At 56.5% G+C, this 25392-nt stretch overlaps 3 protein-coding genes across 3 annotated transcripts in view; 1 reads left to right on the top strand and 2 right to left on the bottom strand.

Moving 5' to 3' along the window:
• The window catches only part of TTLL11 (tubulin tyrosine ligase like 11), a 263922-nt gene that overhangs the window by 122751 nt on the left and 115779 nt on the right, over nucleotides 1–25392 (top strand). The window lies entirely within an intron of this gene.
• Nucleotides 1–25392, bottom strand: part of LOC144951210 (disabled homolog 2-interacting protein-like) — a 75274-nt gene that overhangs the window by 32062 nt on the left and 17820 nt on the right. The window contains 5 exon segments of the mRNA XM_078881359.1: nucleotides 7585–8028; nucleotides 9032–9246; nucleotides 11456–11657; nucleotides 19654–19890; nucleotides 21752–21896. Coding sequence (XP_078737485.1) covers nucleotides 7585–8028; nucleotides 9032–9246; nucleotides 11456–11657; nucleotides 19654–19890; nucleotides 21752–21896 — 1243 coding nt within the window.
• On the bottom strand, nucleotides 13387–18958 carry LOC144951304 (uncharacterized). The gene is made up of 2 exons (XM_078881507.1): nucleotides 17560–18958; nucleotides 13387–13745 (listed from the first exon to the last, which is right to left on the bottom strand). Exons 1-2 carry the CDS (start codon nucleotides 18832–18834, stop codon nucleotides 13731–13733), a joined length of 1290 nt encoding a protein of 429 aa, XP_078737633.1. The 5' UTR covers nucleotides 18835–18958; the 3' UTR covers nucleotides 13387–13730.

Raw genomic sequence — 25392 nt, forward strand, 5'->3', positions numbered from 1 at the left:
AGTGTTGAGTCTATGGGCAGTGTTGAGTCTATGGGCAGTGTTGAGTCTATGGTGCAGTGTTGAGTCTATGGGCAGTGTTGAGTCTATGGGCAGTGTTGAGTCTATGGGCAGTGTTGAGTCTATGGTGCAGTGTTGAGTATATGGGCAGTGTTGAGTCTATGGGCAGTGTTGAGTCTATGGTGCAGTGTTGAGTCTATGGGCAGTGTTGAGTCTATGGTGCAGTGTTGAGTCTATGGGCAGTGTTGAGTCTATGGTGCAGTGTTGAGTCTATGGGCAGTGTTGAGTCTATGGTGCAGTGTTGAGTCTATGGGCAGTGTTGAGTCTATGGTGCAGTGTTGAGTCTATGGGCAGTGTTGAGTCTATGGTGCAGTGTTGAGTCTATGGGCAGTGTTGAGTCTATGGTGCAGTGTTGAGTCTATGGGCAGTGTTGAGTCTATGGTGCAGTGTTGAGTCTATGGGCAGTGTTGAGTCTATGGTGCAGTGTTGAGTCTATGGGCAGTGTTGAGTCTATGGTGCAGTGTTGAGTCTATGGTGCAGTGTTGAGTCTATGGTGCAGTGTTGAGTCTATGGTGCAGTGTTGAGTCTATGGTGCAGTGTTGAGTCTATGGGCAGTGTTGAGTCTATGGGCAGTGCTAAGTCAACGTATTATGGTTTCAGCTCAACTCACAGCAGGCGAGCGTTGAAGAACGACCTCACGACTGAATTTAGCGCTTTGAGTAACAAGTTTCTTTTGCCGTTGAAACGTCACGTCGGTTGGTTTTTTCTCACTTACAAACAAACGTGTTGTTTAATTCTCAACACAATTCCATGACTGTAATTATTCTCTTTTTTTTTTCCTCCGTTCCTTAAGTAAATGTTGGCCACGTGTCATGGGCCACCCAGTGAACACGGAACGCCGATCACCACCGCTGTGCGCAACGTGGGAGGCACCACCACAACACCCCAACACACACACACCAACACGCACACACCAACACGCACACACACACACACACCAACACGCACACACCAACACGCACACACACACACCAACACGCACACACACACACACCAACACGCACACACCAACACGCACACACACACACCAACACGCACACACACACCAACACGCACACACACACACCAACACGCACACACACACACCAACACGCACACACACCAACACGCACACACCAACACGCACACACACACACACCAACACGCACACACACACACACACCAACACGCACACACCAACACGCACACACACACACACCAACACGCACACACCAACACGCACACACACACACACCAACACGCACACACCCACATGCACGCGCGCGCACGCACGCACCAATACCCGCACACCAACACGCGCACACATCAACACGCACACACCCACACACCAACACCCACACGCACCCACATGCACGCACCCACACGCACGCACCCACACGCGCACGCACCAACACGCACACACCAACACACCAATACGCACACCCCCGCACGCACACGCACGCACCAACACGCACACCCCCGCACGCACACGCACGCACCAACAAGCACACACCAACACGCACACCCCCGCATGCACACGCACGCACCAACAAGCACACACCAACACACACACGCACCCACACACCAACACGCACACATCCACACGCACACGCCCACACACCAACACGCACGCACCAACACGCACCAACACCCACACCAACACGCACACACCAACACGCACGCACCCACACACCAACACGCACACATGCACACGCACACGCCCACACACCAACACGCACACACCAACACGCACGCACACACACACCAACACGCACACACCAACACGCACGCACCCACACACCAACACGCACACACCAACACACACGCACCCACACACCAACACGCACACATGCACACGCACACGCCCACACACCAACACGCACACACCAACACGCACGCACACACACACCAACACGCACACACCAACACGCACGCACCCACACACCAACACGCACACATCCATACGCACACGCCCACACACCTACACGCACGCACCAACACGCACCAACACCCACACCAACACGCACGCACCCACACACCAACACGCACACATCCACACGCACACGCCCACACACCAACACGCACACATCCACACGCACCAACACGCACGCACCAACACGCACCAACACGCACACACACACCAACACGCACACACCAACACGCACACGCCCACACACCTACACGCACGCACCAACACGCACCAACACCCACACCAACACGCACGCACCCACACACCAACACGCACACATCCACACGCACACGCCCACACACCTACACGCACGCACCAACACGCACCAACACCCACACCAACACGCACACACACACACACCAACACGCACACACACACACGCACGCACACACACACCAACACGCACACATCCACACGCACACGCCCACACACCTACACGCACACACCAACATGCACACACCCACACGCACGCACCCACACGCACGCACCCACACGCACGCACCCACACGCACCCACACGCACGCACCCACACGCACGCACCCACACGCACACACCCACACGCACACACCCACACGCACGCACCCACACGCACGCACCCACATGCACACACCCACACGCACGCACCCACACGCACGCACCCACACGCACGCACCAACACACCAATACGCACACCCCCGCACGCACACGCACGCACCAACAAGCACACACCAACACACACACGCACCCACACACCAACACGCACACATCCACACGCACACGCCCACACACCAACACGCACGCACACACACACCAACACGCACACACACACACGCACGCACACGCACACCAACACGCACACATCCACACGCACACGCCCACACACCTACACGCACACACCAACACGCACGCACCCATCCACACCCACGCACCAACACGCACACACATCAACACAAGCGCACCCACACACCAACCCCCACGCACGAACGCACCCACACACTCACACGCACACACCAACACCCACACGACCACACCCTTGCGCACCCACACAGGCTCGCCCACGCATGCATGCACAAAGACAAAGATCCCCTCCCCGCCCGTGTAGCCTGCAACAGACTGCTGGGGCAAGTGCTGTTAGCGAGTAGCAGCAGCAGCAGCAGCTACGAAGGCCGTCACGACCCCCAGTGGCGACGTTTACTACTCACCGCACCGGGTACTCATTTCAGGCTGAGTCGACCTAGGGCAGGCCCAGGACCGATTCGGTTAAATAATCGTCACGCACACGTGCACCCACGCACGCACACAAAGATCCCCCGTGTAGCCTTAGCAGACTGTAGGGGCAAGTGCTGTTAGCGAGCACCTATGAAGGCCGGAACGGTACACGAGGGGGTGGGTGGCCAGCACCACGCCCGACCGCCTTTGTCTCCCCAGTGGCGATGTTTACACACCGCACCGGGTACTCATTTAAGGCTGAGTCGACCTAGGGGGGGTCCAGGACCGGTTCAGATAATCGCCACTGGGTGTTAGCCGTGAGCGGGAATCGAACTCGGGTCGCCAGGTTCGTAGCGCAGCGTAGCGCTAACCACTACACTACCGCTCCCCACGCACGCACACACACGCACGCACACACACGCACGCACACGCACGCACACGCACGCACACACGCACGCACACACACGCACGCACACACACAACAACAACAACCGCCATTCGCCACTAAGTGGCGGTGACGTCACCACGACGCTTGTGCCAGGCCATGTGCACCCTGAGGCCACGTGAAGTGTCGAACGCCCGCTGGCAGGAGGTCACGGGGCAGACCCAGCAGGTGCCACGGGTCGACTGACCGAGATGACCGAGACGACTGGCTGATGCACCACCTGTGCCCCCTACTGTGCCAACTTGCTGTGCTTTAGCCACCCGGCGCTCCGCTCGTTGTTGTGAGCGTCGCTCCTCCGCCCTCCGTTGTTGTTGGAGGGCGACTGCCTCCAACTGCCCAGTAGCGTCCTTCACGAGCCTCCTCCACTGAGGCCGATCTTGACACCGCTGGTACCAGTCATCGGCAAGTCCACTCAGCTCCACGTCCTCCTGTACCACATCACTCCATCTCTTCTCTAGCCCGTGCCGCGCCCGTTTAGCCCCCTCGATCCGGCCGAACAAAAGCTGTTTAGGCATGCGGTGGCTGGGCATGCGGGCTACATGACCCAGCCAACGCAGCCTTGCCTGCCGGAGAGGCTCACTGATAGGACTTTGCCCAGATCTTTCAAGGACTTGTGAGCTCCTCACACAATCCAGCCTGGTCAAACCCAGGATGGATCGTAGGCAGGCCAGCCTAAATGTTTCCAACCGGCGAAGATGCTCCACTAGGGGGGTCCACGTTTCGCAAGCGTAGAGAAGGGAGGGAATGACCGTGGCCGAGAAGACCTGAAGCTTCGTGCGGAGCGACAGACCAGGTAGCTTCCACACAGCGTTACGCAACCGACGAAAAGATATTGCCGCTCGACTGATTCGGAGTGAGACCTCTGCTGATAAACTGGAGCCGGTCATAAGCACACTGCCCAGGTATGGGAAACTCTCCACTCTCTCCACAACTGCCCCATCACCGATTGGGAGTTGTGGGGGTGGAGTGCCAGATGGTACAAAATACCCAGGCAGGTGCTTAGTTTTGGTGGGGCTGATGGTAAGGCCCCACCTCTTAGTGGCACGCTCCAGTCTCAGCAGCAGCGTCTCCAACTCCTCTTCTGAATGAGCAGCTATTACCAAATCATCGGCATACATAACGTGGTTGACCAATAGGGAGCCATCCCTTGATCGCACCCGGGCGTCGATCAGCCTCCCATTATATCTGTACCAAATGGTAATTCCCCCGGTACAGCTATTGAAGGCTTCACGAACTACGCAGTCGAAATAGATGTTAAATAATGTGGGAGCCAGAGGACATCCCTGTCGCACCCCAAGGTGTACAGGGAAAGGCTCCGACTCCCGGCCACGTAGTTTTACCCGGGCCCGCTCACCATCATGAAGGTCCTTAATGATCGTGAGCAGAGGGTCAGGGACTCCGAAAGCACGAAGAACAACCCAGAGCCCAGTCCGACTGATGGTATCATAGGCCTTGACCAGGTCAATAAAGCAGAGATGTAGGTCTTTTTGGAATTCCCTACACCTCTGCTGTAGCAGACGGACAGAAAATATGGCATCTGTGCAGGACCGCCCTTTCCTGAAACCGCATTGGGGCTCCGCAAGCCTCTCCTCAGCGTGCCTAGCAAGGCGATGTTGAATAATCCTTGCCAGGACCTTACCCGGCACACTGAGGAGTGAGATGCCCCTGTAGTTGTTACAGTCGGTACGGTCCCCCTTCTTAAAGAGGGGGACCACCAGGGCATCCTTCCAGTCCTGCGGAACCCGTCCAGTGGTCCAGACTGTTGTTATGATGTCATATAGGGCAGTCTGTGCACAAACGCCACCCTCCCTCAGCATTTCGCTTGGGAGATCATCTCTGCCCGGTGCCTTCCCTGGTCTCAGACTCCGGATCGCCCTCAGTACTTCCTCAACAGCTGGTACCTCAGCCAGCCACTCACAGGGGGTGACCTCTTCCAATATTTGAGGCACCGCAGCCTCAGCAGGGTTATCCCCACTTTGTGCCATGATGTTTTCCTGGCTGAGAGATTTTCCCTCCCCCAGGACCTCACAAAAATGCTCAGCAAATCTGCAAACCAGTTCCTGGGGGTCGGAGATTGGATCACCGTTTTTTCCTCTAATGATGGTAATAGGTGTGGCGCTGCAGGTTACTTTTTTGATGGAGTTAAATAGTGATTTGTGATCGCGGGCCACTGAGGCAGACTCCATCTCCTCAGCAACCCGCGACCACCACCCATCCTTACAGCGCCTTACGGCTCTCCGAACCTCCGAGCGAAGGCTGCGGTAAACCTCCTCATTCTCTGACGTGGGATGCTGTAGGCGATGAGAGTGGGCCTGTCGCTTTTTCTCAATTAACCTGAACACCTCCTCCGTCAGCCAGGGTTCCCGGGGAGGTCTGGACCGCGTACCCAAAGCAGCCATTGCAGCTGCATGAGTCACAGTCTTAAACCCCGCCCATTTACCCTCGACATCAGGTGGAGTGGGGGACGATGCCAACCCCAGCTGCAAGCGATGATGAAATTCTCGCTTGCAACTTTCATCAGCTAACTTAGACCAGGCCACTTTTGGTTGGAATGGGATCCTGGGTGTACACCCACCACCGGAGTGGAAGAATGGCAGGCGCATCTTACAGATGACTAGTCGATGGTCAGAGGGCAGATCAGCTCCACGGTAGGTCCTGGTGTCAAGGACATGGGCTCGCATCCGCTGGTCCGTCACTATGTAGTCCAGCAGATGTTCTTGCTTGGACCCGGCATGCATCCATGATGTTGTGTGGATGCGCCGATGCCGGAAGAGCGTGTTGGTAATTACAAGCCCATGGGCTGCACAAAAATCTAGCAGCCTCCTACCGTTATTATTGAGCTGATCTGGCCCATGCCTTCCAATCACTCCAGACCAGGTGCCAGCATCATGACCAACTCGGGCATTGAAGTCACCCAACAAGATGACTCTGTCCCGAGTGGCCACTTTAGCCAGCACCTGTGACAGGAGGTCATAGAAAGCGTCCGACTCATCGGCTTTGCCTGCATCCCTCCACGGATGTTCGTCTTCGGTGGGGGCATAAGTAACCACGACCACCACTCCTCGCCTCTGGTTGATGGGAAGGCGAGCCCAAAGTATCCTGGGGCTTACAGCTTCCCACACCTCACCGCCACGCTCCCACGCCCCCTTCATTCTTTTGTTCAGAAGAAGAGCCACACCCTGTTGTTTGGCAGTCTCCTGCACCGAGTAGAGGACTGTCCACCCCTCATGGTGGCAGGAGCCAGAACCGGTCCACCGGACCTCCTGAATGCCACAGAGATCCAGGCGGTACCGGTCCAGCTCCCGACAGAGGAGTGGCAGCCTCTCCTCCGCAGTGAGCGTTCGAACATTCCACGTGGCCATCCGCAATGGTTTTTCGTTGTTTCTGGAGAAGCCCCGAGGGTTAAAATTCAATCTCCTGGCTCCGCCAAATGGGGTTTGGCCAGGAGACGTCATAAAAGCCTGACCCCCCGGGGCCTCCGGCACAAGCTTATTAATTACAGGTTTATGTTTAATTCGTAGTTTAGTGGTGGTTAATTGAAGGTGGAGGGGTTACCAGCCCCTCGCACCCGTCCAGAGCCCCCGTTTAGCCACTGTGGTGGTCACAGACGCCATGAGGGGAGAGGCCAATGGGCATTGGCCCTCCCCCCACAGCACTGCCCACGACAGTGTTGCCCGTCCGGCACCGCGAGGAGGTAGGAGGTTGTTTTGCCGCACACACACACGCACACACACACGCACACACACGCACGCACACGCACGCACACACACACGCACACACACGCACGCACACGCACGCACACACACACGCACACACACGCACGCACAAGCACGCACACACACACGCACGCACACGCACACACACACGCACACGCACGCACACACACGCACACACGCACACACGCACACACACACGCACGCACAGAGAGAAAGTTAAAACCGATCACCTGGTATGCTCGACGAGTGACGCGGGCGCATGAACCTCCATCCTCTTGTGCTGCACCGTGTTGCTGTTTGTCGATCGGGCCGGCTTTGATCTTGCCTGCGACACGGGGTACTGCTGCTGCTGCTGCTGATGCTGCTGCTGCTGATGCTGATGATGGTGATGCTTGCCGTCGTTGATCTGCATGGTGGCGGCCGAGCCGGGTGGGAGGTGGGCAACTGCGGCCGCCGGCCCGGAGCCTGCCGGGAGAGCTGAGAGCAGCAGCGGAGGTAGAGGAGGTGGCGGAGGAAGAGGGGAGGAGGGGTTCACTCCACACGAGGAAGAGGTGGTGGAGGAGTTGGGAGCGAGGGGGCGGCCGGGCGGGGAGACGGAGCGGGGGGCGGCCTCCGTGCGCGTCACGAAGAAGGCCTCGCGGTTTTCCTGCGTGGGCGACGGGAGACGCGTGAACCTGGCGGGGGGGGGGGGGTGAAGAGGTCAACAAGAAATAAGCGAGATGATTAACGGTTGGAACGAGTGGATTTGTGTGTGTGCGGTGTGTTTGTTTGTGAACGCGTTGGGTTGTTTTTGTTGTTGTCCCCGCGAGCATACGCTGCAACTGTGGTGCTGCTTTTGATCGTGACGACGGTGATGATACGTGCGATGAAGATGATGATGACACACCGACCACGATGATGACAACGACGATGACGACGATGATGATACGTGCGATGAAGATGATGATGACACACCGACCACGATGATGACAACGACGATGACGACGATGATGATACGTGCGATGAAGATGATGATGACACACCGACCACGATGATGACAACGACGATGACGACGATGATGATACGTGCGATGAAGATGATGATGACACACCGACAACGACGAAGGTGAAGATGACGACGATGGTGACGATACGTGTGATGAAGATGATGATGACGATGACGACGATGACGACGATGGTGATGATACGTGCGATGAAGACGATGATGACACACCGACGACAATGAGGTCATCATCACACCGACGATGATGACGCCGCTGGTGGCGATACGTGCGATGAAGATGATGACAGCACACCGACCACGATGATGACAACGACGATGACGATGGTGACGATACGTGCGATGAAGATGATGATGACACAACCGACGACAATGAGGTCATCATCACACCGACGATGATGTCGCTGATGACGATACGTACGATGAAGATGACACACCGACGACAATGTTAATACGTGTGATGAAGACGATGATGATGACGATGATGATGACGGCGATAACGATACGTGCGATGAAGATGATGATGACACACCGACCACAATGATGACAACGATGATGACGATGACGGCGATGAAGATGATGATGACACAACCAACGACGATGACAACGACGACGATACGTGTGATGAAGCCGATCACGCCACACCGCCGCCGAGAGAGCACGACCCCCCCGCCGTACCCGAACACATCGCTGTCCTCCAAGATGCGGTGCAGGCCCGACGCCAGACTGGTGCTGCCCAGACCGGGCACGGTCGACACCAGCGGGGGGGGGCGGCCCCCCACCCCGGCCGTGGCAGCGTCGCACGCCGGGACCCCCACGCGGGAGCCGGGCGAGAGGGCCGAGCTGATGTCGGACAAGATCCTCGGCAGAGGGCCCAGCTTGGCCACCGTGGTCTGGTGGGGGGGGGGGGGCGGGGGTTGGGCAGGCGGGGGTCACGTCAGCGGTAGTGGCGGCCGTTGTTGCCGCGGTGATCGTCGCGGTGATCGTCGTGGTCTTCATCGTCACGGTGATCGTCACGGTGATGGTCACGGTGATCGTCACGGTGATCGTCGTGGTCTTCATCGTCACGGTGATCGTCACGGTGATGGTCACGGTGATGGTCACGGTCTTCATCGTCACGGTGATCGTCACGGTGATCGTCACGGTGATCGTCGTGGTCTTCATCGTCACGGTGATCGTCACGGTGATCGTCACGGTGATGGTCACGGTCTTCATCGTCACGGTGATCGTCACGGTGATCGTCACGGTGATCGTCACGGTGATCGTCGTGGTCTTCATCGTCACGGTGATCGTCGCGGTGATCGTCACGGTGATCGTCGAGGTCTTCATCGTCACGGTGATCGTCGCGGTGATCGTCACGGTGATCGTCGTGGTCTTCATCGTCACGGTGATCGTCACGGTGATCATTACGGTCTTCATCGTCACCGTAGTCATCATTACAATTGTGGACATCATCGTCATTGTTCATCATCATCGTAGTAGTTATCATTATTATTGTGGGCATCGCCATCATCATCGTCATCATCATCGTCATCATCGTCATCACCGTAGCTACCATTATCACTGTGTGCACCATCATCATCGTCATCATCATCATCGTCATCACCATAACTACCATGATCACTGTGTGCACCATCATCATCATCGTCATCATCATCATCGTCATCACCATAACTACCATGATCACTGTGTGCATCATCATCATCATCGTCATCATCATCATCGTCATCACCGTAGCTACCATTATCACTGTGTGCACCATCATCATCGTCATCATCATCATCGTCATCACCGTAGCCATCATTATCACTGTGTGCACCATCATCATCGTCATCATCATCATCGTCATCACCATAACTACCATGATCACTGTGTGCACCATCATCATCGTCATCATCATCATCGTCATCATCATCATCGTCATCACCGTAGCTACTATTAGCACTGTGTGCACCATCATCATCATCGTCATCATCATCGTCATCACCGTAGCTACCATGATGACTGTGTGCACCATCATCATCATCGTCATCATCATCGTCATCACCGTAGCTACCATGATCACTGTGTGCACCATCATCATCGTCATCATCATCGTCATCACCGTAGCTACCATTATCACTGTGTGCACCATCACTGTCATCATCATCGTCATCACCGTAGCCATCATTATCACTGTGTGCACCATCATCATCGTCATCATCGTCATCATCGTCATCATCGTCATCACCGTAGCCATCATTATCACTGTGGACATCGCCATCGTCAACATCGTCTTCGGCCACAACCGTCATCACCATTAACGTCGAATTACTAAAATCGGTAAAAAATCAAAACCGCGGCAGCCACAGACACCCTGAACGCGGCGAGGACGAACGTTGCTTCTAAACGTGGCGGTAGGAATCGAGATTTGAAGTCCCCTTCAGCAGCAAAAATTATTGCCGTGGTTTTCACCACCTGATGACGGATTGCCGGTGTTGCAATCGAAACGTCGCCATTTAATTTCTTTCATTCTATACCTAACGTCACTTCACTATAAATCCTTTATATGCGTGTTCAATGGGCCACAACCCAGCCCACATTGGTCTTTGAAACGGGCGGCTAGCGTCCTCTCGTCCTCTGGCTTCAGATGGCTGCCACCTATGGGTCAGATAAATTGCCTGCCACCATCAAGCAATTGGTAATTAAATATAATTTTTTTTAACCTAAAAAGTGTAAAATTTTGGAAAAAATTTTTTTCACGAAAATCAATTGTCACGCACAACGAGTCTGTGTGCAAAATGTCAGCTCGATTGGATCACGGGAAGTGGGTTAAAAAACGACCGAAAGATTTGCACGGTCCTAAGCACGCAAGCAAGCAAGTGAACTTAATATAAAGGATTTAAAAACGACCGAAAGATTTGCACGGTCGTAAAAGCGCGCAAGCAAGCAAGCAAGTGAACTTAATATAAAGGATTTTTAAAAAAAGACAAGACACACGCGGAACCCCCGAATACGCGACGGGCATCATCGGTGGGGGGTCCCGGGATGGAACCCCTGGGGATGGAACCCCCCGTGACACCCGTCCGTGGCGAGCGATGTGGTCTTAACGACGTCTCGAACCTTGTCTCCCTGGGCCACCACGTCGGATAGCAGCGTGTGCAGGGTGGACATCTCCAGGCCCAAGTCGATGTAGCCCTCGTAGCTTTCGGCGTTGGGGCCCGAATCAGCGTTGGACATCTCCGCCAGGTAGCGCTTCATGTTCACCCACTCCTGCTCCAGGAAGTCGTTCATGAACGCCATGTAGTCCTCCTTGTTGCCGAACCTGGGGGGGGGGGGCGGAGGAGGGGGAGGGGTGTCCTCCTTTGTTAAAGGTGTTCGCGCACGAATAACACTGGTCAAAAAAAAAAAAATTCTGCCCTGGACTTTTGCAGCTGTTTTAGACTCATTTCAGGGTGCCGATTCCACATCTGGTTGTGTTTCTCCCTTGTGATGTGATAGACAAAAAAAGGAAAAGTGTGTTGACCAGTGTAATTGTCACTTGCGGCAGATGGTCCCGATTGTCCGGCGTCCGACATTATCAGGGGTGGTGGGGAGGTGGTGGGGGGGTGGTGGTGGGGGGTGGTGGGGGGGGTGGTGGGGGGGGTGGTGGGGGAGTGGTGGGGGAGTGGTGGGGGGGTGGTGGGGGGGGGTGGTGGGGGGGGTGGTGGGGTGGTGGGGGGGTTGGGGGGGGCGATCACGGTGAAGCTTCATCACAGCCGGTGACGGAGGTCGGGTTCGGACTCCGAATGACCACTTCCCAATCTTACACCAACCGGTCACCCCCCCGCCATCACCGCTCCTCCCCCATCACCGCTCCTCCCCCATCACCGCTCCCCCCCCCATCACCTCTCCCCATCACCGCCCCCCCCCACCATCACCGCCCCCGCCCCCCATCACCACTCCCCATCACCGCCCCCCCCCCCCTTCACCGACCCCCCATCATCACCGCCCCCCCCCCCATCACCACTCCCCATCACCGACCCCCCACTATCACCGACCCCCCCCCATCACCACTCCCCCCCCCCATCACCACTCCCCCCCCCCATCACCACTCCCCATCACCGGCCCCCCCAATCACCGCTCCCCCCCCACCATCACCGCCCCCCCCCCCACCATCACCGCCCCCCCCCCACCATCATCATTCCTTGCCAAAGTGTTTCTCACTCGACATTTGAACATCTCTCAACACAACTCCTCCTCCTGTTTCATTGCCAGAGAAGCGGGGCAGGGAGGGCGCGGGGCGGGGTGGGGGGTGGAGTTAAAAACCTCCTCTTACAATTGTAGTAACGCTCACGACTCGTTCACACCGGAGTTGGAGGCACACTTGTTTATTTAACACCAACGTTGTGACATACACATTTGAGGGGGTATCGGCCCCCTCACCCGTCTATCTGAGGACACACCTCTCTAGCTAACCCTAGCCTGCCTCTGAGTCCTCCACTAATGGGCTAGGGGAGGCTATCTTGGCCCGACACTGGTCAGTCGGGCCCGGTACCCAGAGTCCAGACCAGCACTGGCTCTGGCTCTGGTACCACGCCACTGGCTCGAGCCTGCGCGGTCCTGATAAGGACGGCGTACCAGGGGGAGTCCAGGGCTCTATCTCAGACGTCTTCCGCCTCCTCTTCTTTAGCTAAACATCACTCCCGAGCCCTTCGATACAATCCCCTTTTATACCCAACCCCTCCCTGAGGGGTGGGGCCCCGGGGGATCATAACGACCGAATCGACCCCCCAGGGTGTCTGGCGCGGACGTCGCAGAGGGCACCTGCTTGTGCACTCATGTAGCCCCGCCTACTGTGTTTGTTTACCATAGGCTGCCATGCATAACGGGCTCTCTGTAACAGCCCTACATCACTCCCCCCCACATAGCATGCAGCCGTCCCGGCTGCCAACATACAAAATTTTGACAATAAAGGTGCCTTCACCCCCTGACTGCGCGTGTGCCTCACTATTTTTGAACAATAACAGGAACCAGAACAAGAACGCAACAACAAGATGAGAAACAACCCGACGCACCCCCCCGAATAAATACGAATTCCGTAAAAAAAACAGCTTATATACAACCAGCAGGGAACCCACCCCGCACACACAACAAACGGTGAACCCAGCATATGTACATCCGAGGAGCGGGAACCACACCATCCACACAACACCCAATAAACACAACAGCTATGTACACATTTTCCGGCCTCACAACAGTTTGCGCATTTTAGCGCGCGTCCTTGCAGCGGGCCCCTCACACGGGGTAACCCCGCGTGGCGGACAATCAGGTGGCGACTGTCCGTCTTGAGGTGAGCATTCCTCTGACTCCGCGTGACCCTCGGCATCCGCAGGAGGGGTGATCGGGCGTGAGCCCGTCACTCCTGATGCTCCTGAAGGTGGCACAGCCGGCAAGGCATTAGGTGAGAGCGACGGAGACGGACCCAGCAAGTCGGCCGACCCCCCACATGTTTGGCCACGCGCGTGTGAAGTGGGGTTGTGAACCGCAGCGAAGGGTTTTAATCTGGAGGGGTGCACGAACCATCGCCGCTTCCCCCACTTGATGCGCACGCACTGCGGACGTAACACCTCCACCACTTCCACAGGGCCCCGCCACGGCCGCACAAGTTTAGAGGAGGTTGCCAGTGGCACCTGGGGGCAGTGCAACCATGCCTTGTCCCCCGGCTTCCACTGCAGCATGTGCGCTCGACTCAATCTGAGGCGCTCATTTGCCTTCTGACGGAGGTCAGAGTTTTGCATTGCAGCATCCCGTGCCTCGGTCAATTTGTCCAGATTAAATTTAACGTGGTCAGCCAGATTAGTTTTTCCCTGCGGCACGGGGATCCGCAACTGGGCACGAACAGGCGGGTCTGGTTCTCGGCCGTACATGAGGTAAAAGGGAGAAAACCCCGTAGCCGCATGGGGTGCCATCCGGTACGCCGCCAAGACCCCCTGAATTTGTAGGTCCCAATCCGTTTGCGAGTCCGAAACTTGTTGTGATAACATGGACGAGATGGTGCGATGCAAACGTTCGACCATCCCGTCAGTTTGTGGGTGATATGGGGAGGTCCGAATTTTCTTTGTGCCCAGGAGATCGCAGACTTGTCTGAGTAGTTTACCGGAAAAATTTCTGCCCTGGTCGGTCAGCAGCCTCTCCGGAGCACCTTTGTCCAGGACATAACCCTGAACAAAGGCCTCCACGATGGCTGCTGCCGACTGGTTGGCCAAAGGCCAGGCCATAGGCCAGCGTGTAAAATACTCGACACCCGTCAACAAATATCTATTCCCTCTGGGGGTGGCGGGGAATGGTCCCAAAATGTCCAGAGCGACCAGCTCGTTTATCCTGGACACTTTGATCGATTGCAAGGGCGGGTTAGACTCCCGTGCCGGCGGTTTGCGTTGTGCACATTGAGGGCACGATCCCAACAAATCCCCCACATCCCTCGTCATGCCAGGCCAGTAAAAATCAAGTTGCAGCAAGGCGAGAGTCTTTTGGGTTCCCAGGTGTAGGAGGCGCTCATGAGCGGCCCATACCACCCTACCCCGCAACCCAGTAGGGACAACCAGCCGATGTCGACGTGACTTCCCGTCCCAATGCATTAGCAGACCTTGGCACATTTCCCATGCGTCGGAACCACCACTTTTTCCCCCCGCCGCACCGCCAACGCGACGTCGCCACCCGAGGAGGGAGACATCCTCCATCTGGAGGCGCCCCCATTCAATGACGGGCAACCCCAACAGGGAATCTTTGCCCTGTTGTTCGATCGAATTAGGAACCATTGCATCGTCGTCGTTGGCGGCCGCCAAGACAGGTACCGATGTGTCCCCTGGAGGCCTGCAACGTCCGGACCCCAGGAGGCATGCACACTCGGAGGTGGTTGGCAAGCGTGACAGAGCGTCCGCGTTGGTGTGGCGAACGCCCTTACGGTATGTGGTTTGGAAATCGTAATCCTGGAGGACCTCCAACCATCGGGACAATTGTCCCGATGGCTGTTGAACCCTCAGGGCGTACTGCAGTGCCGCATGATCTGTGCGGACGGTGAAATGCCGACCGTACAGATATGGGCGATACTGTTGGACGAAATGGACAATTGCCAACAGTTCCCTACGGGTGACACAATACCGTTGCTCCGCTGGAGACAACACCCGACTGCCGTACGCAACCACATGTTCCACGCCGTCAACCACCTGGGAGAGCACGCCCCCAATACCCGTGTTGCTCGCATCGGTGTCGAGCAAGAACGGTTTTGAAAAATCAGGGTAAATCAGGGGAGGAGCGTTTACCAAAGCATCCCGAAGGGAGCAAAAAGCAGCCTCCTCCTCCTGACCCCAGCAAAACCGAACCCCTTTAGATGTTAAAGCATGTAGGGGTTTGGCGATAGTCGCAAAATTAGCGACGAAGCGTCTATAATACGACGCAAACCCAATAAAACTCCTAACCTCTCCCACTGAGGTGGGAGTCGGCCAGGAGCTTACACACTGCGTTTTGGCGGGATCGGTAGAAATACCTGAGCGCCCCACGATGTGCCCCAAATAACGCACCGACTCGCGTAACAAATGGCATTTTTGGGGCTTAAATTTCAAATTAGCAGCCCGCATCTTTAGGAAAACCGCCCGCAACCTCTGGAGATGTTCCTCAAAAGTTTTGCCAAAGACAATGACGTCATCCAAATAAATCAGGCACGACTCCCATTGCAATCCAGCCAAAACCAATTCCATCAACCGCTGGAAAGTTGCCGGCGCTGAGTGTAAGCCCATCGGCAACCGGTTGAATTGAAACAGGCCGTGCGGAGTACGGAAAGCAGTTTTAGGCTTTGAATCATCGTCCAGAGGAAGCTGCCAGAATCCCGAAAGTAAGTCCAATGTGGAGAAGAATCGCGCTCCCGCCAAGGCGTCAAGCGATTCGTCCATCCGTGGGAGCGGGTATGCGTCGGCAACCGTAATTTTATTAAGGCGCCGAAAGTCAACGCAAAACCGCAACGAACCGTCCTGCTTCTTAACCAGGACGATCGGCGCTCCCCAAGGGCTGTTGGAGGGAGAAATTATGTCGGCGGCTAGCATGTCATCAACAGCCGATTTGACATGGTCCTTTTCGGCGGGACTCAACCGAAAAGGATTTTGGCGTATTGGCGCGCTGTCACCCGTATCAATATGGTGACGCAGCAGATGAGTGCAGCCCAAATCGTATTTATCCCGACTGAAAACGTCGGAAAATTCCCTCAGTAGTGTCTTAAGACGTTGGCGCTCTAAATTTGACAGGTCCGTCGATCCCGCGCAAAGCGCCTCGAGCCACCCTTCATCGCTGTTTGAATGTGGTCGCGGTGCAGGGGCAGCGCCGACATGACTCGCGACGGGTTCCTCACAGGGCACCGGCGTTGCGTGAGCAAGCACGGTCCCCTGTGGGACCACCACCGTCTGCGAGCCCACATTGAGGACCGCGATGAAGGGTTCTCCATCCCCTCTCACTATGGTCTGGGCCGGGAGTAAATTAGGTCCACTGACCCCGGCCCTAGACGGTCCCAGCAAAACCCCTTGAGCCCCAATGCCCTTAGCGAAGGGCCGCCGAAGTCTCAAAGGAATTAACATTTGCGCCCCCGGAGGAACGCGCACCGTTCTATCTACGAACGCCGGCACCGTCGCGAACGCCGTCCGGCTCGTAGCGGGGGATGGCAAAAACGCCATGCGTCGGCCCGATGGGAGCTCAATGCATCCCTGGTCGATTAATATCCTAATCGGCATTTTGGCCAGGAAATCCGTCCCCAGCAGGCACGGAACCGCCAGCGAGGAGGAAACAAAAATCGGCCCAGATAATTTAATATCCCCGACACAAATTTGGGCTCGAATTTGTCCGATGATGCCAAGTGAACCCCCGTTAGCAGCAAAGAATGGCACATTAACAGGCATCAAAGGACGGCTCTGGGCAGGGAGAATGTTATAAATCAACTCCGAAATAATGGTCGCCGATGCTCCTGTATCGACCAGGATGCGCACCTCGACCCCATCGATGTGACCCACCACGGCCGACGACCCCGATGACGCGGCTACAACCCGATGGGCCAACACGGACCACTGGCTGGGTTCAATGTGAGTACCCAGAGCGGTGCGTGTTGGTGCCATGGTACGCGATATTTGCCCCCCCTTCGCTGCGGTGTTCGAGTGTGTGACGGGCGTGTGCGTGGGCCAAACATGAGGGGTGCCGCGACTCGCCGGATTATGATGGTGGAGCTTGTGACGAGGGCCGGCGTCCCGTCGAGGTGTCGTTCCGTGCTGCCGAGGAGAGCGGCACCCCGAGGCGACGTGGCCCCGGATGCCGCAGTTATAACAGCGTGGAAGCGCTGGTGGCGACGATGGACGTTGTAGACGGCTTGAACCGGCCCGGTCCTCCCGCGCTCCCGCTCCGTGCTGCCGTCGATGGTTGATGGCGCAAACCTCTTCCGCCGGGAGGGTGGCCGCAGCGACGGCGCGCCCGCTCGCCGCCTTGCTGGCCTTCCGTCGTTGAGAGGACAGGTTTGCGTGGAGGAGACGGGCCGCTTGGAGGGAGCACATCTCTGCATCGTCCTGTGCGACAATGACGATGTCTAAGTCGTCCGCCAGCAAAAGTATCTTCTCTGTCACCATGGCGTCGACACCCTCGTCATCCATTCGTGGAAAGGCCTCCTTCGCCAGTGCCAGGAGGCTTGTGCGGTACGCCAGGGGCGACTCCTTCGTCCCCCGCTGGCGATCGTAAAAGAGTTGGCGACAGTCCGATGGTGGACCATATACCGCCGACAGCACCTGCATCGCCTTCCGCAGCGTGGAGCGCCTCTCCTTCGAAGCCGATGTTAGAGTGGCGAGGGCGTCGCTGTCGAGAAGTGCTGGCAGCGCGCGGAGAGCCTCGGCGTCTGTCCACTGTGCCATCTCCTGGTGAGCGAGGAAGCGCCGCTGGAAGCCGCCCCAGTCACCGTCCTCGCCCACAAATTCCTTGAGTGGAGGTAGCCGCTGATGTAAGGCAGCGGCTGCAGAGGAAGAACGCACTCCCTCGTCCGCCTCACTCAACTCAGCGTCGGCACGAACCAGCGATGGCATCGCCGGTCGCACCCGTGGTGACGCGGCAGGCACTGTACTCCCGCCGTTGGACGCGATGCTTAGAGCGGCCACGCCCTCAACAGCAGCTGCGGCGATGGCGGGAGTTTCAAAATGTTGCTCCGTTGAAATGGCGGGAAGGCGCTGTGGTCGTTGGCTGCTGTCGCCTCGTGGCGGTCCCGCAGCCCCCAGCCGCGTGATGTTGTCGAGCATGGCGGCTGCGGCGTACAGCAGCTCGGCCAGCTTCGCGTGCGCCTGCCTCAGCCCCTCCGTCGACGGCTCCCCTTCCTCCAGCTGCTGTGGCGTGGATGCACCCAGCCCCGGCTGCTCGATGGCATCTTCAGCCATCTCGGGCCCTCCGACTGCAGCGGTGTCCTCCGCCCCTGGTACTCCGACTCGAGTCGTCCGGCGTGTATCCATGTTCGTACTTTGTTTCACTTCTGACGCCAGATGTAGTAACGCTCACGACTCGTTCACACCGGAGTTGGAGGCACACTTGTTTATTTAACACCAACGTTGTGACATACACATTTGAGGGGGTATCGGCCCCCTCACCCGTCTATCTGAGGACACACCTCTCTAGCTAACCCTAGCCTGCCTCTGAGTCCTCCACTAATGGGCTAGGGGAGGCTATCTTGGCCCGACACTGGTCAGTCGGGCCCGGTACCCAGAGTCCAGACCAGCACTGGCTCTGGCTCTGGTACCACGCCACTGGCTCGAGCCTGCGCGGTCCTGATAAGGACGGCGTACCAGGGGGAGTCCAGGGCTCTATCTCAGACGTCTTCCGCCTCCTCTTCTTTAGCTAAACATCACTTCCCGAGCCCTTCGATACAATCCCCTTTTATACCCTACCCAACCCCTCCCTGAGGGGTGGGGCCCCGGGGGATCATAACGACCGAATCGACCCCCCAGGGTGTCTGGCGCGGACGTCGCAGAGGGCACCTGCTTGTGCACACATGTAGCCCCGCCTACTGTGTTTGTTTACCATAGGCTGCCATGCATAACGGGCTCTCTCTCTAACACCCCTACACAATCATTCTTCACATCATCCACAACACATTTCCCTTTCAAACTGTTAGTTGTTTCGGTAAGGTCACGTGACTTGACCGAAAACAACACCAACACTATGAATCCTCGCAGTCACGAAAGCTTCAAACCTAGAAATATTTCCCTTTCTCTCTCTCTCTCTCCAACGCACGCACGCGCACGCGCGCGCGTGCGCGCACACACACGCCGTACCGTGTGAAGTTGGCCAGGTTCTGGATGACCTTGGCGATGAGCGTGAGTGTGCGTGCCGTGCGGTCGTCTGGATACTCCTGCGTCAGGCCGAACAGGCTCGGAGACATGATGGCCGGGCACAGGAAACGCAGAAACAGCGAGGCCACGATGAGTCGCTCGCTGATGGCCGGTCGGCCGCGGCCAGCGCACTGCTGACGCCACGCGGCAAACACCTCCCGGAGCTCGCGGGGGAACACGCTGTGGTCACGCGTGTCGGGGACGGGGGGGAGCGGGGGGGGGGGGGGGCAGCACGCACAAGATCAGAGGTCGCAAACAGGCGGTCGCGATCGACCGACAGAGGTCGCAACCGGGTACCCGATACCCGTACCCTACCCGATACCCGTTTGCGACCCTGGTGCGGCCGGGTACGGGTAGGCCGTGAGTCACTGGTGAGTCACCGTTTGTCACTCATTTCCCAACGTCTTGTCTCTTCTCACAATTCAAGTTCCTAGAATCAACCCACCCGCGCCTGCAACATGGCTTCATCCCAGAGGTCGGGTACCCGATACCCGTACCCTACCCGTTACCTGGCCGGGTACGGGTAGCCGGGGATCGGGTAGGGTACGGGTATCGGGTACCCGGTTGCGACCTCTGACGCACAGACACGGCCACGAGGCGGTCAGGAAACCCGGAGGAGGCGGCTCTGGACCTCTAGGCCCCAATTGCCAACTCTCACCGTGTCACACCCACACGGTTCACCCCGTAGTATTCTTGTACCAGGGAAAGGTGTCCAGGTCCGTACGGCGTACAGCCGTTTCAATGCAAGAAAATATAGAGAGAGATTTGTTTATTTGTTTTGCGTTTCTCCTCCTGTGGTGGGACTTTATAGGATGAAGGCTGAGATTAATAAGGGGGCACGGGGTGACCAATACGTTCTGAATTGGTCTGTGATAAGGTAGGGCACTGATAAGGGGTTGACAGGAGTGTGGTGGTCGTGGTGGTCGTGGTGGTTGTGGCAGTGGTGGTGGTCGTGGTGGTTGTGGTGGTCGTGGTGGTGGTGGTTGTGGCGGTGGTGGTGGTGGTGGTCGTGGTGGTGGTGGTTGTGGTCGTGGCGGTGGTGGTGGTGGTTCTGGCGATGGTGGTGGTGGCGATGGTGGTGGTGGTGGTGGTGGCGATGGTGGTGGTCGTGGCGATGGTGGTCGTGGCGATGGTGGTGGTGGTGGTGGCGATGGTAGTGGTGGTGGTGGTCGTGACGATGGTAGTGGTGGTGGTGGTCGTGGCGATGGTGATGGTGGTGGCGATGGTGGTGGTGGTGGCGATGGTGGTGGTGGTGGCGATGGTGGTGGTCGTGGTGATGGTGGCAGTGGCAGTGGTCGTGGCGATGGTGGTGGCGATGGTGGTGGTCATGGTCGTGGTGGTGGTGGTGGTAGTAATGGCGATGGTGGCGATGGTGGCGATGGTGGCGATGGTGGTGGTCGTGGTGGTGGTCGTGGCGATGGTAGTGATGGCGATGGTGGTGGTGGTGGTGGCGGTGGCGATGGTGGTGATGGCGATGGTAGTGATGGCGATGGCGGTGGCGATGTTGCGGCGTAACGAATCGGCCGAGCCATCGGTGCACGGCGCGGCTCCATTGGCGGCGGTTGCCGAAAGTGGTCCGCGAAGCCGTCACGCTCCATGCACGATATGCTGATTGCCCCGCGGCTCGCTGGCTCGCTCGCTGCAAGGCTCATTAAACAATTTCTCCGGAGTTTCACCACCACCCCCACCACCCACCGACCACATCGGTGCTGACACGGATATTATTTACGATGAGCTAGAGGGGGGCTCGAGTTTGTTCCCTTTTCAAGTTTTTTTTTTGATATCCCAAATCCACAACCACCCCCCCTCCCCTCCCTCCCATTTCTATTCGTACGCGTAACGGTCAGCGCCCCGGACGTGTGTGTGTGTGTTCACGTGTAAAGGTCAGCGCACAAGACGTGTCTGTGTGTGTGTGCGTTCACGTGTAAAGGTCAGCGCCCCGGACGCGTGTGCGCGACCGCCACATCGCCCGCAGCTCAGCCTTGCCTAAACCACCAACTCGAACGTGCCGAGCGAGCGCGCGCGTGTCGCACGCACGCACCAGTAGGAGTTGATGATCTTGCAGAAGGCCAGCTCGCAGCACATGCGCAGGTTCTCCTGGTTGGGCTGCAGGTCGCACGCCGGGCACCGGCTGGGATCCACCTCGCAGTTCTCGTCAGACTCGTACAGCGCCTTGATGAACTCACCTGCAGCGGCGGAGGTAGCAGTGGCAGCAGCAGCAGCAGTAGCAGCAGTAGCAGCGAGTAGCAGCAGCAGTAGCAGCAGTAGGAGCAGCAGCAGCAGCAGTAGTAGCAGCAGCAGTAGCAGCAGCAGCAGTAGTAGTAGCAGCAGCAGTAGCAGCAGCAGCAGCAGTAGTAGCAGCAGCAGTAGCAGCAGCAGCAGCAACGGCGACCGACAGAGATCACACGGTTGGCTTGGTGCGGCGCAAGACAAGATCACACGCACACACGCACACACACACACGCACACACGCACACACACACGCACACACACACGCACACGCACACGCGCACACACACACACACACGCGCACACACACGCACACGCACGCACGCGCGCACACGCACGCGCGCACACACACGCGCGCACACACACGCACGCGCACACACACACACGCACACACACACGCACACACACACGCACACACACACACGCACACACACACGCACACACGCACGCGCACACACACACACACACGCACACACACACACACGCACGCGAAAAAATCCACGGATTTGCAAGTGAAGGTGCCACCGGGAAATCGGTATTTCTGTGTGAGTGAGTCCTCCTGTGTGAGCTCCTTCTGAGTGAAACGTCGTAATGAGACTATCCGTTGCGAAAAATCATACACGGCAAGACTGGGGGAGGGGGGGGGGCAGCATTTGCCCCCTACTGCGTAGGAGATGACAACGCCGCTGGAAATACATTTTCTCATTTAAATAAAACATTTAACCAGAAACAAATCTCTCCTCTCACTCTCTTCCCCCCCCCTCCACCATAAAGTCGCTGACTACTGCCAACAAAACTTGAAACCTTTTTTTACGAGGAATCATGTAACTGCATTAACCACGATACTTGCGGTCAAAATGCAAACAAAACACACTCTGATAATAGATGATGCATTTTTCCTTGAAACTGATTGGTCCACACCAGAGACGGCTTTCTTTTGAGCCTCGTCTCAATTGGTGCTCAAACCCAGAGGACGCCAAGAGGCGCACAGCTCAAAGACGATGCACCATCAAAGTAATGAGAGCTCTGGGTGAGCATCTCCATCATTAGACCTCCTTTGCCAGTACCAACTTATAATAATAGGGGTTTTCCCCTTTTATCTGCCAACAAAACTTGAAACCTTTATTACGAGGAATCGTGTCTGCATTAACCACAATAGTTGCGGTCAAAATGCAAACAAAAAACACACTCTGACGAGGCTCAAAAGAAAGCCGTCTCTGGACAACGCCATATATTATCAGAGTGTGTTTTTTTGTTTGCATTTTGACCACAAGCATTGTGGTTAATGCAGACGCGATTCCTCGTAAAAAAAAAGTTTCAGCTTTGTTGCCAGAAAAAAAGGGGAAAAGCCCCTATGATTATATGTTGGTACTGGCAAAGGAGGTCTAATGATGGAGATGCTTTATCTGACTACTGCTGGGGTTTTTTTTTACACTATGAGATCTCTTTTACCAGTGGCAAAATATAGTAGTAGGTTTTTACCCTTTTAAACTGGTACAAAACTGACACCTTTATTCAAGGCATCATGTTTGCAATAACCACAACACAAGCAGTCAAGTAGGAAATGCCTACCCCGAGCTCTCAAGACTCTGATATTGCACTGTGTTTGAGTTGTACGCCTTCTGGTGCCATCTGGTACAACACCAATGGGGACTAGGCTCTAAAGAAAGCCGTCTCGGGTGTGGACCAATCAACTTCAAGGACAGTGCATATTATTACCATTATCAGAGTTGCTTCTTTTTGTTTGCTTTTTTGACATGATGCCTTGAATAAAGGTGTCAGTTTTGTACCAGTTTAAAAGGGTAAAAACCTACTACTATACTGCTGGGGGGTCAAGCGCTGCTGGTAGCGGAGAAGCAGCAGCAGCAACAAGGGCCGGCAACTGTCTGCATACGAAGGGGGCAGGAGGGAGTGAGTGGAGGGAGTGAGTGGAGGGAGTGGAGGGAGTGGAGTGGAGGGAGTGGAGGGAGGGAGTAGAGGGAGAGAGTGGAGGGAGGGAGTGGAGGGAGTGGAGGGAGTGGAGTGGAGGGAGTGGAGGGAGGGAGTAGAGGGAGAGAGTGGAGGGAGGGAGTGGATGGAGGGAGTGGAGGGAGTGAGTGGAGGGAGTGGAGGGAGTGAGTGGAGGGAGTGGAGGGAGTGGAGTGGAGGGAGTGGAGGGAGGGAGTAGAGGGAGAGAGTGGAGGGAGGGAGTGGAGGGAGGGAGGGAGTGGAGGGAGTGGAGGGAGTGGAGTGGAGGGAGTGGAGGGAGAGAGTGGAGGGAGTGGAGGGAGGGAGAGAGTGGAGGGAGGGAGTGGAGGGAGGGAGTGGAGGGAGTGGAGGGAGGGAGTGGAGGGAGTGGAGAGAATGAGTGAGTGAAGGAGTGAGTGAGTGAGTAAGTGAAGGAGTGAGGGAGTGAGTGAGTGAGTGAGAGAGTGGAGGGAGTGGAGGGAGGGAGGGAGGGAGAGAGTGGAGGGAGGGAGTGGAGGGAGTGGAGGGAGTGGATGGAGTGGAGGGAGTGGAAGGAGGGAGTGGAGGGAGTGGAGGGAGGGAGTGGAAGGAGGGAGTGGAGGGAGTGGAGGGAGTGGATGGAGTGGAGGGAGTGGAAGGAGGGAGTGGAGGGAGTGGAGGGAGGGAGGGAGTGGAAGGAGGGAGTGGAGGGAGTGGAGGGAGTGGATGGAGTGGAGGGAGTGGAAGGAGGGAGTGGAGGGAGTGGAGGGAGTGGAGGGAGTGAGTGAGTGAAGGAGTCAGTGAGGGAGTGAGTGAGGGAGTGAGTGAGTGAGTGAGTGGAGTGAGTGAGTGAGGGAGTGAGGGAGTGAGTGACGGAGTGAAGGAGTGAGTGAGTGAGTGGAGTGAGTGAGTGAAGGAGTGAGTGAGTGAAGTGAGGGAGTGTTCGTAACGCAGCACCACTAGACCTCCCTACCACCCCGTCCCACCCCCATCTTTCCCCCCGGCGTGTCCTCCGTCTCGCGCCGGCGATGGTTTAGTCGGGAAAAAAGGTTTAAAAACAAGTATAACCCGTAAAAACAAAGTTTTTCACTATAAATCCTTTATATGCGTGGCGGCTAGAGTCCTCTCGTCCTCTGGCTTGAGATGGCTGCCACCTATGGGTCAGATGATTGCATGGCAGCATTAAGCAATTGGTGATTAAATATAATTGTTTTTCCCTAAACAGTGTAACATTTTGGGAAAATATTTTGACGAACATTAATTGTCACGCACAACGAGTCTGTGTGGAAAATGTCAGCTCGATTGGATCACGGGAAGTGGGTTAAAAAACGACCGAAAGATTTGCACGGTCGTGAGCAAGCAAGCAAGTGAACTTAATATAAAGGATTTAAAAACAAGAACAATCTAATGTTTTTTCTTCTTGGTTCTTTCGGTAAAGTCACGTAGAAGGGAAGTAATGAAATAATAAAAATAAAAAAATAAAATAATTCTCACGACGTTTCGACCAAAACGCAAGCAGCCGTCCTC

Source organism: Lampetra fluviatilis, chromosome 61 (genome assembly GCF_964198595.1).
Source record: "Lampetra fluviatilis chromosome 61, kcLamFluv1.1, whole genome shotgun sequence".
In the NCBI taxonomy this organism is placed as follows: domain Eukaryota; kingdom Metazoa; phylum Chordata; class Hyperoartia; order Petromyzontiformes; family Petromyzontidae; genus Lampetra; species Lampetra fluviatilis.